The 13418-nt window shown below is 37.2% G+C and overlaps 1 protein-coding gene across 1 annotated transcript; it reads right to left on the minus strand.

The window, feature by feature from the left end:
* Window positions 1–770: 770 nt before the first annotated feature.
* On the minus strand, window positions 771–5211 carry LOC141365351 (5-hydroxytryptamine receptor 1B-like). The gene has a single exon (XM_073869623.1). It carries the CDS (start codon window positions 4787–4789, stop codon window positions 3632–3634), a length of 1158 nt encoding a protein of 385 aa, XP_073725724.1. The 5' UTR covers window positions 4790–5211; the 3' UTR covers window positions 771–3631.
* Between the last annotated feature and the right edge of the window lie 8207 nt (window positions 5212–13418).

Consider the following 13418-nt stretch of genomic DNA (forward strand, 5'->3'; position numbering starts at 1 on the left):
ATGTTGTTTTGTCTTGACATTTACTATACTGATGACTGCTATATGCACCTTGTTAAAATATAATGGATCAATGCCGGCCTCCGGTGAACTCATTATCCGAATAGCACCTTAGAACAAACACATTAATGTTTTCTGACAAATGCCTTGATTTTTAAACATTTTATCTGAACTGAATACATTTCCATATATTTTCTTTTGTTAAAATTAATAATCCCAGGGTGTTGTTGTGAGTAGGTAGAAGTCCAAAAATATGATTGAGTTGGAGCAGATTATTATCAGTTTAATACCCAGGTAAACAACTCAAATTGACAGTGCTTGTCAATTTGAGGAATGGCATTTAAAAAAATACATGCTTTCTGCCATTGTTATTTTCTCGGCGTGCAGAAAATGAGTTTCCTTTCCTTGTATTTTGCACTTGAACATCTTCAGTATTGACTGTCTGTATATACACAGGGGGTTGGTTCAGCATTGCTCTGTTCACAGGACTTAAAGCACAACAAGGGCATGCACGGCGACTGGCTCACTTGGGAGAAAGGGTCCAGTTCACATGTTTAAATGACACAACCTCTCCAACACCAGGTCTGTGAATGTCTCTATTCTCTTTAAGTGGATGTCCCACTGACTGCATACATAAATGTTGACTTTGTGCTAGTGGATTATGCTAGGGGGAAATTTGATATTTATTTAAGCCTGAAAAGGACAGGTGTGTGATTGGCATGAATACATTTTGATCAGCTTTGGGTGTTCTCTGTGTGTTCCCCAAATTAATCAGGAGAAGATAGCAGGAGATATGGAGTGTGATGTGATTTCAGCAAAGAATCTAAAATGCAAATCCTGTGATTATTATTTTATTGTAATTAATAATATTTTTTATTTGGAACACAAAAGGAGATGTCCTGGCTGTTTATTTTTGATGCATTCATTTAAGTAAAGGCGATAGTCTGGTTTAAAAATTGGAAAATGAAAAATAAAAAAAATATTTTTTGTGTAAGTCACAGTTTCAGGTTTGATGACAGAAAATGATAAACATTTGTTCATTGATTTAAAATCTGCTGCAACACATCTTGTGGTACCATATGTGAATGCAAGAAAATGTGAAAGAGTTTGGAGAGCAACTTTTTAACAAATAACAATTTAAATGTCACATAAAGATTTTATATGACTTTAGAGCATCTGCAATATCGAATCAACTAATTTTATGGTCCCTTTCTTTATGTTTAGGAGCATGATAGCTCCTGTTTTTCCTCACTTTTATTGTGAAAAAAGAGAAGCTTTTTCATTCTGCCTAAAAATGAGTTTAAAACCACATACTTTTGAGTAAACTATCAAAAAATACACCCACATCACTAGTAATAATAGTAAGATTAATCTGATGAATATAATGTGGTAATGCTAGAATACATCATTACACAACATCATTAAAAGCATAATAACACATAAACTAAAACATATGGTCCATTTGTTATAATTAAGGTTAACTGTAATTGCATTTGTGAAGGAACAGTTGGTGTTAATTTAGCAGTCATGGAAGACTAACTCCTACAAAAAATGCCCTTGGAAATGCAGATCCAATAAAGGTCAAGATGCAATGAAGCTAAACATAGTTACAATAAACTTAACTATGTATAACATACACTGTACAATTCAGTAATCAGGATGAATTTCAAAAAGACTGCATGCAGGCATATACGCAGACCACGTGTGTATTCTATGCCCAAATGCTTTGTACGTCGATCATTATGCCAAGGTCACATGTTATCAAAGATATATTGTAATCATATGCATGCAAATGAGGGTTACTCTGTTTGCGCATGATAATGTTTCATCCATAGACGACATTAAAGATAGGGCGGAAAAAAAACTCCTCAGCACACTTTGAGATGAATCAATTGCTGTAACCAAAACCAATTATAACCAATTCAAATCAATACGAAAAGACGAACAATGATCAAATAAAATTAACACATAATGTGTGGCTTATTTGGCATTGTACAGCATTAACGATTACCCTACGCTTTAATTTGTTCAAAAGAAAGTGCAAGAAACTAAATCAATAAGCAAATAATGAAATGCTCCTCTGAGTTTGTCGAAAAAGCTTTATTTTTTTAATCACTTTTGCACTGTTCTTTATTCAAGACGTCCCAATCAACGTACTCCAAGAGAACAGTATGTTTCTAAAAACTCTGTACATCATGGTCTTTTCCAGCAGCATCATTTTAAGGAGCTACAGTAATTTATGATTCACTGCTAATTGATTCTGACAGATTAGCTGACACTTACTAGGAGTGTTTTAGAAGGCATTAAACTGTAATATTAACTCATTCCACATTAGTTAGCCGACATTAAAATAGAAGAAAAGCTCATGGGGTATATTGGGGGCCAATAAAGTCTGAAAGCCAAATAAATATTCACCATAACCGAACAAAGGGTTAAAGCACATATTGGCTAATTGTGGAAAGCAGAATTCAAAGCTCTTTGGAGCATCGTAGCTATGCAGTGATTCTTCCCTGTTGTTGGCGTCTGTAGATGTCACCTCCATATGGGCATGACAGGTCGATATCTCAGCCCTTTTTTGGTGCGTCTTTGACGTATTACTCACCTCCTGGGGTAGACGTGTCATTCACGGTTACTCTATGAGCTTTCATGCTGCCAAGTGACAGATTATATGACTTATGAGCGCACAGAGCAGAAGGTGCATCTATTTAGCTTTTCCCTGGATTAGATGCAACAGTCACAATTGTGACCAAGTCTGTAAAATCCCAGCTAAAATTGCAGATTTACTGCACTATAATTTACATAAAATCATCTTATATAATGTAAAGAACATTCAGTAAACATGTGACCTTTATATTTTCAACATTCATTGAGTAAGGCCATGTCAAAGATTGAAATTAAAAGGAAATTAATGAGTGAAGTCAAAGTTTGATACTTCTAATCTCTGGATTTCACAGACATGGTCACAGTTCTTTAATCATTTCTCAAGCATGTCCAAATGTTAATAACTTTAGGTTGGTCAGCTTCACTTGGCTTAAGGCTTTGAGTACTTTTGAGTATTGTTTATTTATTTCTGCTTTAGAGAGAGCATTGACCTGTGTTGCTTACTGTCTCGGTATCATTTGTACTGTTCGGTCATTTAGTAATAAAAAATAAAGGACTTTCTATCAAACCACCCACAGACAATGATAGCAATGTCACATTATAGCTGCCAAAATATATGGGTGCAAATACAAATAATGCATATTTACATCTTTTATTCATAATTACGTTTTTATGAACAGGGCTGTCATAATGAAACTGAATGAAGGTGGGCATGCACTGCTATAAATATAAAAAATTCATAGTGTTTACCTATTCATGAGACAGAAAAAAACAGTGCAAAATTTAAACACAAGCAAATGGATATCCCAACTTATTTATTAAGTGCAGGATTATAGGCAATGACCACGTGAGAGCGGTTTAATTTCACATTTGATGAGGAATCAAGACAATGCACAATTTTGCGTTATTAACAAGCTGCCATTGCGCTATTACGCAGTCGTTGAATTAACATTACGCTATGTTATTTTCTCAAGGGACGTCTGTACATTTACAATCGAGGGCGAGGCTCGTGTAAAGCAACTTATTTAACTTCCTAACGTCTGCAATATTTAAACCTCATGAGTTTGTGAAAAGCTTTTTTAAAGTCATCATTGGACATGGTGTATATAATAGGGTTGATCAATGAGTTGAGGTAGCCAAGCCATGTGAAAAAGTCAAAGAGTTCTTGAGAAAACCCACAGAATGGACAGAGAGAAAGGAGTAATGTGTAGATGAAAAACGGCAGCCAGCAAATAATATAAGCTCCTAATATGATGCCAAGCGTTTTGGTGGCTTTCCTCTCTCGGGCAGCCGATATTCGCTTTTTCTCCAAGAGTGAGTCTGATACAGTTACTCTTATTTGATTATCACTGCCCAGAGAGCCGGTGTCCGAGCAATGCAATGGAGAAGTTGAAGCCACGGATGCTGGTGAATTCGTGATCAGATGTGCCGAAGTGAGTCTCTTCCCCGCTTTTTTGGGCGACTGTTTCAAGATGCGCTTCCTCGCCTCCACGTATATCCTCCCGTACAACGCAATAAGTAGCAGCGTGGGGATGTAGAAAGCCCCAAACGTGGAGTAGATTGTGTAAAAGATGTGGTCCGTGTTCACCGTGCAGGTGGTCAGCTCCCCTGCCTTCACCTGTCGCCAGAAGAAAGGCGGGAGAGAGATGGAGATGGCGATGATCCACGCGGTCGCCACCATCCCCGCGGCGCGCGCTTGGGTACGCTTCTTGGCATACTCGACCGCGTCCGTTATAGCCCAGTATCGATCCAGAGCAATTACGCACAGGTGAAGGATGGACGCGGTGCAACAGGTTATATCTGAGGACAGCCAGATGTCGCAGATAACCTGCCCGAGAGTCCACTCGTGAGTGACCGTGTAAAGCGCGCAAATGGGCATGACGAGCACCGACACCAGAAGGTCCGTGACCGCAAGGGATGCGATCAAAAAGTTCGCCGGTGTCTGAAGCTTCCTAGATTGCGAGATGGTGGCGATGACGAACGCGTTGCTTAATATAGTTGCAAGAGTTAAAACGCCGAGAATTAACGCTAAGGTGACTTGGAAAGCAAAACTTGAATCGGTTCCGTCGGTTTGGGGTGTTAAAGTCACATTTGCGCCGGTCGAGGTGTTTAATACCTGGTCGAAATGTGCAGGTGTTGGCTTGAAGTGACCGCTGCGCTCCATGCCAGAAGACATGTAGTGTGATTTCATATGTTATGTTTTACGCATTTCAGTGTGGAGTATCTCTGTAGAGCCCTTTTATAAAAATGCCGAATTTTCTCCTCTTCATGGTTTCTGGCACTTCCAGACGCTCTTCTGTTTTGCTATACGCAAAGATATCTTTCCGTTTCATTTTCAGTGTCAAACGTCAGTCTTCAAGAAAAAACAATACATTGCATTCATTTTCAGACAATGTATTAAAAGTTGCCGAACAGGGCAATAGAGCATCCAAGAAGTTGCGTGTGAAAATATATCTTCCATCACTCGTCAGTGATCCAGTGGCTTCACTTTCACAAGCGAGTCATCTTTAAAAGCTCGATACTTTGCCCGCAAGCGACGGTAATTTTTCATAGGTTTCACTGATAGGCGGGTGCAGGGTCCTCGCGTTTTATAGGGCTCTGATGCAAAAGTTGCAGCTTTGATAACCACGATCTTCTAGTTTGAGAGAGGATGCCATCCTCTGGGTCTTAGTGCTGCCCTTTTTTTAAAAAAAAAATCACACCAAAAACTAATCTGTCATTTTCACAACCCATGTGTGAAACTGTATGCTGTTTTTGTTAAGTGGATCATGATAGGAGCTCTTCAAACAGCTCTTTTATTCACAAAGCATACTGCATTTATGATCACAGTGGTGATATTTCTAATCCTTTTAAGCTTGGTGTTTATTTATGGTGCTTTTATTTGGTTGTACAGTACCAGACAGAGTACTCTGTATCATACATGCATGCATTTTATAAGCATGGAAACAATTCAGCCAATATTTCAGTAAGTGTTGAGATCACATCCAGTAGTCAATTTCATTTTCTAGATCTCAGTAGTCCATTGATCTTGAAGTAGTTATGTACATCTGTGAACATTTGTCAATTCAATTAGATCAGACTGGGCAGACATTAAGCTCACTAATCCATTTATGAAACTAAATCTTCTAAATGGATTTTACTGCTTTCATAAAGACAGATAATAAAATCAGCTCATAAAATACGCGATTAAAATAAACTATTAAATATACACTTGTCATATCTGAAATAAGCTGTCTGTCATCACAGGTTTACTTTACAGTACGACTGTAACATAAACAATTACTTGACCTTCATTATATAATCAATGAGTAAGCAGAAGTGTACTGAGGTGTATTATAATGTATTGAGCGCTTTTGTAAGTACAGATTGTTCAGTACTACTAGAGAATACTGTTGTGTTGTGCTGCTCTTCCCTCATTTCTTGTGTATAATTGTGTTGCAATCATGCATACTTTACACTTGCATAAAAGCACAGCAGCAGACAGTGATTTGAAAAGGCCAAATTTGATGTGTGCCTTTTAGGTGGGCGTAAGTTAAGTATGCAGTACTATGAAGCTGAAGCAGCGATTGTCACCTTAGGTAATGCTTGCATAGATGATGGTGAAGTAAAGAGCCCTCAAAAGATACAAAAATAATTAATATTTACAGTCAAATCAAAATGTATTCAGACACATTCATCATTTCTCACATTATCACAGTTTATCGCTAGATAATGGTTATAAATTATGGCAAGAACAAGAGTAAAACTAACTGATATTTCACTGGTTTTGGCCATCCTTCTGTTACTGTTTCACAAATTGAATAGCTGTCAGTTGTTAAAGGGACACTAAAGGCTCATTTTCCAGCTCCCTTAAGAGTAAAGGTGCAGTGTGTAATTTTTAGAAGGATCTCTTGACAGAAATGCAAAATTATATACAAAACTATATTATCAGGGGTGTATAATGATCTTTCATAATGAACCATTATATGTTTATTCAACCCAGTCTCACGACACTTGACCATTCGTCAATATGTGACGCGGAGGGTATACCTTTCGCGTCATTTTTTGACGAACTGGGGACTTCAATACTATTACGTCCGTTGCATTCTCTTCTCCTATTTTCTTACCATTTTCGCGTCGGTTTAGGGTTAGATTTACATAATGACATCCCTACCCAAACCTAACTCTAACCCCAACGCCAGGTGACAACTGTTTCTAACCCCAACGCCAGGTGACAACTGTTTAATTTCGCGTACACTGTTTAATTTCGCGTACACTGTTTAATTTTGCGTAATCTAACCCTAAACCGACGCGAAAATGGCAAGAAAACAGGAGAAGAAAATGCAACGGACGCAACAGTACCGAAGTCCCCAGTTCGCCAAAAAATGATGCGAAAGGTATACCCTCCGCGTCACATATTGACGAATGGTCAAGTGTCGTCAAATATTGACGACATGGGGTGAGACTGTGTTAGTTTATTACCTTAGAATGAGACGTTTTTATCTACATACATCGAGGGTCCCCTTACATGGAAGTTGCCATTTTGTGCCGCCATGTTTCTACAGAAGGCCTTAATGGACTAAATGTTTTTTTACTAAGTCGTCTCTGACAATGGGATGTTTGTCCGGTGGCGGCTAGTGTAGCTTCTCTATTTGTTTCAAAAGTGAGGGGTGAGCAGTGGACTGAGCCGTTGGTTGCAATTCGCAACCTCACCACTAGATGCTGCTCAAATTTACACACTGCACCTTTAAACATTTAATTTTTACCATTATGGAATCCATTCAGCCGATCTCCGGGTCTGGCAGTATCACTTTTAGCATAGCTTAGCATAATCCATTGAATCTGATTAGACCATTAGCATCGCGCTCAAATATGATCAATATTCTTTCTTTTTAAAACTTGACTCTTCTGTAGTTACAACGTATACTAAAACAGAAAAAAAATTAAAAGTTGCGATTTCTAGGCCAATATGGCTAGGAACTATACTCTCATTCTTGCGTAAAAATCAAGGACTTTGTCTTTGCGTAACATGGCTGCAGCAGGCGCAATGATATTATGCAGTGCCCGAAAATAGTCCCCTGCTATTGAAAGTTACCAAGTAATATCATTGCTCCTGATGCAGCCATGTTACGCAAAGACAAAGAAGTCTTGATTATTACACCGGAATGAGAGTAAGCTATGCTAAAAGTGGTACCGCCAGACCCGGAGTTCGGTTGAATTAATTCCAAAACGGTAAAAAAAATCTAATGTTAAACTCTAGGGGAGCTGGAAAATGAGTCTATTTTCAAAAAAATGAAATGTCCCTTTAAATGTAAATACACAAATAGAAAGTAACAATTTAGGTCAACAAATTGCAACCAATTCTTAATTTTGTTCATTTCGTGGTTCAAAAAGGTAACATTAGCAATGAAAGAAAAAAAAAAACACTTGGTTATGTAAAAGTGTCTGAATAATTTTGGGTCCCAAATTTTAAAGGGCACCTATTTCATTGCTAAAAAACGTTATTTTGTGTATTTGGTAATACAATGTGTTTGCGTGGTTTATGGTTAAAAAAACACATTATTTTCCACATACCGTGCATTTTTGTAGCTCCAGATATACTGCTTTCCTCAAACGCTTTGATTTTGTATAAAGCTCATCGATCTGAAGCTGTGTTTCTGATTGGCTAGCATTGTGATTGGTAGGGGTGTAACGGTACGCAAAAATCACGGTTCGGTGCGTACCCCGGTTTTGAGGCCACGGTTTGGTTTGTTTTCAGTACAGTAAGGGAAAAATGCAAACATTAAACTGCAGGTTGTTTATTACTATAAACTTTTTCAACATTTTTTTTAACACTTTTTATTAAAATATAATATATAAAATATATATAAAATGAAAAAAAATAAATAAAATACTACTGCAAAGTTCTTTTTTACATTATTTTATAACAGTAGGTAACTCTTTTCTTAACCTTCTCTTAAACTTTTTCTACTTAAGCCTTGCACTAAACTAACAAAAATACATTTATGAACTATTAGCCTACATTTTTGCCACCAAAAATTTTCTGTTTTGATTTATTTTGGATTGTTTAACTCACAGTATTGAATTGGCTATGTACCGTCTCTGTATAAAAATAATATTACTGCTCTATGTGTAACTGCATAGCAAGCAACATGATGATATACTTATTATACACTCATTTTGAGATTAGTGAGTTGCATACATAGCCATCTTTGATCTTTTGCACGTTTCTCCTAATCTTTGCTTGTGTTGTCAATGTAAGCTGTGATTTAAACTAACGAACCCCTTCGCAGCTGAGTAACAGCTGAGTAAGCCCGGGTTACAGCTCGCATTCGCGATCTGATCACGCATGCCTTATTCTCTCGCTGTCACAGAAAGCGCGTCTCATGATTGCGTAGCAAAGAAAGACGTGCATCCTCTCACGCACTTTTGAAAGAACAAAACAGCGCGTTGACACGCGTTTAACATGCGCTTTTAGACACGACACATAAACGTTTACATCAATAATCAACCGAATATACAACTAAGTAAATAAAAATCTTTCTGCGGGCCGAATTATGTTATATGTTTGACAGAAGACTTGCGCTGAACACGTAGACTTCCGCCACATAATATGTTCGTGTGGAAACGCACGTATTATGTTCCACACAGGTGCACATAAAAGATTGCATTCGGCCTTTCGGTGCACGTGTGCACCGTGCCGAAAGCCCTGAACCGAAACGGTCCGATACGAATACAAGTACCGTTACACCCCTAGTGATTGGCCTAAACACCTCTGACACCAGCCAAAAATTTGACGCTCCTTACCATGTTTGAAAGATTCAATCACAATGCAGTGCTAACAGGAGTTGACTTACAGGCTGTGAGTACGAAGCGGGAGGAATTATGATAATGTCGGGCTTGTCCACGTCCGTGTGTTTGTTGTAGTCCAAGAAAAGAGATTTACGTTGAAAACGATAACTCGTGTCATTGTTTACTTTGGGGTTTGTTCCATTTGCATTCCTTAACATGTACTAATACACACTTACACACCAAAAGAAATGTTAAATCGTGAATCAGACCATAGGTGCTCTTTAACACATTTTACTTGTAGTCCATTGTATGAAGAATATGTCAGTTTACTTTATTTTGCTGTCCTCAACTGACTATTTTGTCCTGCACCCACTAGTAAAAAATATCAGAAAATATATCTGGTGTCTGAATAATGTTTGGTTTGATTAACCAAAAAAATAATTTGAATAATTTGTCCCAGAATAACCAGCCACGCTATCATACAAACGTTCCTTGTTGCACTTACATTTTTAAGTTTAATCAACTTAATTTTTAAGTTCTGTAACTTTATTTTTCTAATATATAGCAACTCCTCTAATCAAAAAAGTTTAAATGAATTGTAATTTCAAATTGATTAAACTTAAAAATGAAAGTGCAACAAGAAATGTTTACAGTGTAGGGCAATAAAGTAACATATGGAAACGAGTTTGCAAGCAAGTTATAAAAACTTAAAGAATTTAAAATTCAGTTTCTTCAAGAATGTTTCAGATGTAATTTGGAAGCCCTATGGGTATGTCTGAGGATTTTTATTGCCACCACAATCCTGTTACATACTTCCCATTAGAGTAAAATTTCATATTTTATAATAATAAATGGATAAATCACAACAAAGCCTGTGCAAATACAGAAAATGCTCTGTAAGCTTTTTGAAAACAAAGGCGTTTGGCTGATTTGTACTCCTTTCCCTTACTCCAATTATAATAAACATTGACACTATCTATTGCTCATGATTACATATGGAGTCATTGAATATGAAATATGAGAATCATTCATGCATTTACTATAGAAACTCCATGCTGAAACCTGAAGGTCAGGTAATATGCAGTTAAAAGTTAAAGTAGCAGTTTGCTTATGTATTTATGGGACATCAAGGAGTGGTGTGAAGGCTGGGCACAGAACTTTAGCACTTGTGGGACTTGTGCTGCATTATGAGACCGTTAAATTGCGAAAATAAATAATGCCTCTGTGTTCTTCCTTTGACAGTTTTTCAAACAAAATTGAATCAAAAGTTTTGTATTCTCTATGTAAATGTATGTTTTTCCCAAACATCTATTTGATTTACCCTCTTCACAATCCCCTCAAACTTTGCTGTACTGTTGTAAAAAATTTTGTAATCTGTCTGGCGGCCTACTATGGATGTAATGGTAGGCTTGAAAAATTGAAATTGCTCTGCGTTGTTCAATCAAGAGAACATCTTTTGAAGATCTGTGAAATTTCATGAATAAACGTATTAGACTTGTGCCTGGAAAACAAAGTAGATGTCCCAGAACCTCAGCTTTTCCAAGGTCGCAGAATATACAAGGTCCAAGTTAAAAATAAGTGGTTGAGATGTCCTTCAACATCTGACCCACTGCATATATTTAGTTAACTAAAAATAAAATTGTATTCCATAATAATGTTGTTTTTTCTTCCGGCTTTATTAAGGAATTGACACTTTTGTTTTCCTTACCATGTATCTGCTGCTACGGTAAACACTATACAGGAAGCCTAATAAAACAGATTATGCCACTTGACACTGTAGAGGTACAATGGTACCTTTGTCCTCCATAGTCAAATATCATGTAGTTTGCAATGAAACATATATTTTCTATTGATTCAAATTTGTCTAGACGCTGCATCATTAAACGCAATGTAATTGTATGCTTGTAGCATTTGACTTACAAGGTTACAAGGTTATATGTGGCATTGATATTGCCTAGGAAATAAATAGGTGTCTTTGTCCAACATCCCTAGGTGTGTGTACTGTATCTAATCATCAAGCAGTTATGTAAGTAAGTTTACACTTTTAAATGACTTAACCTTCATAACTCATCAGGCTATTGTAATTCATTGGCCATGAATATGGATGTTGGTGATAAATGTATGGCTTCTGCTTAGTTTACTGTCAACATAGACAATTAAGTATGCTCTATATGATTGATGTGTCTTTGTCAGAATAGCTGTTGTAAACAATGTAATGTAAGAATGCCGTCCTGGTTCCAAGGGTGAGACTGTGTCATCAAGACACCTGTTTGCATTGACTTTCTTTTCATTTTGAAAATGCCAATGAACTTTTGTAACATGGTGGGCCAAATTCCCAGACACATCTTGTCCTAGATTTAAAACATTAAAGAAGAATCACTACGTTTAGCACAGGACATTGGCTAATTTGCACCTGGGACGACGAAAGTTTCCCCGGTCATACGATGCGTTTGGAAAATCATCCCCAATTCCTCTTCAGCACAGATCAAACGACAGACTATGAATTTAGATCTTTAGGTGTATTGAAATTCAAGAGATCATTCAGATGTCTTGAAGACCATTTTAAAGCGCCTAAAGCAATCTCACCCGAGCACTTTCATCACCTGCCCATTGATATTTGGACCTATTCAAAGTAAGCAAAAAGAATTGCCAAGATGTACTTGTACAAATGTGTACAGGCTGTGCACATGCCATATCAACCTGCGCAACATCCGAAAATGACTTTCATGCACCTCTGGCCAAGCAAGCACATCTGCACAGGCATCTCTATGATTCCTCCATGCAGAACAATGCATATCTTCTTTCAATGACTTATCTAAAGGAGACGAAAATATGACTTTTTCCATGTTTAAGTGCTATAATTGGGTCCCCAGTACTTCCATCAACCTAGAAATGTTAAAAAGAACAACCTAGTAACTTAGTTTTGGTAAACCATTCTCTGCAAACATTTGAAAAAATAGGTCATTGAAATTTGGCTCCCCCTGTGATGTCAGAAGGGGATAATACCACCCCTTAATCTGTATTATCCAACCACGACACCACGAGATCAGCTCATTTGCATTTAAAAAAGACTCCCACCTACAAAGTGGCAATTTTAACATGCTATAATAAATTATCTATATGGTATTTTGAGCTAGAACTTCACATACACTCTGGGGGCACCAATGACTTATTTGACATCTTAAAGAGCACCAATGGTCTGATTAACGTTTTTACATTTCCTTTGGTGTGTTGCTGTGTATAAGTACATGTTAACGATATGCAAAAGGTACAAACCTCAAAGTAAACGATAACGTGAGTTATTGCCTCCAACATAAATCTCTTTTCTTCGACTACAACAGACACACGGATTGTAGGCAACAGTTTACTTCCTGGGATTGGTGATGTAAAGACCAACATTATCATAATTCCTCCCACTAACTCCTGTTAGCAACCGAATCTTTCAAACATGGTAAGGAGTGTCACGTTTCCGGCTGACGTCTTCAGGCCAATCACAATGTACAGATTAGCTGGCCAATCAGGGACACAGTGCTTTTCAAATCCATGCGTTTCAGGGACAGAGAGTGAAATCTGTAGCTACAAAAATGTACAGAATGTGGAAAATAATGTATTTTTAACCATAATTAAAACAATTGCTACTGTTGAATAAAGAATAAAACCCCAAAGTACAATTTTTTTGTTTAATACAAAACTAAAATGCTTAAAGCCTTGTACGATAAAATTTTTTTGTAAGAAAATATCCAAAAACCACTTGCACAATGGGATTTATTTCATGCAGTCGTAATCTCAAGAATTTTGTATTTAAAATAATGGCTTGTCCCTTGTCATTGTCACCTATCAATGAAATAATATCTCTGCTATCCTTGAATATCCGCTTTTAGAAACTATGGCAACAAATGTGTGGACAAATGTGGAGGTGGTGGTTATACAACGGAACCTGAAGTGTTTAAATGCAAACACCTTGTTTGGGAAGGCGTGCGGTCAGTCAGTCAGTCAGCAGAGGCCATGTGAAAGTATAAATTACCCTTAAAGGGGTCTAATGATTTTAT

This window comes from Misgurnus anguillicaudatus, chromosome 7 (genome assembly GCF_027580225.2).
Source record: "Misgurnus anguillicaudatus chromosome 7, ASM2758022v2, whole genome shotgun sequence".
Lineage (NCBI taxonomy): Eukaryota > Metazoa > Chordata > Actinopteri > Cypriniformes > Cobitidae > Misgurnus > Misgurnus anguillicaudatus.

Bases quoted from the DNA above. Each gene is read 5' to 3' on its own strand.
- LOC141365351 (XM_073869623.1), bottom strand. From the start codon at position 4,789: ATGAAATCACACTACATGTCTTCTGGCATGGAGCGCAGCGGTCACTTC.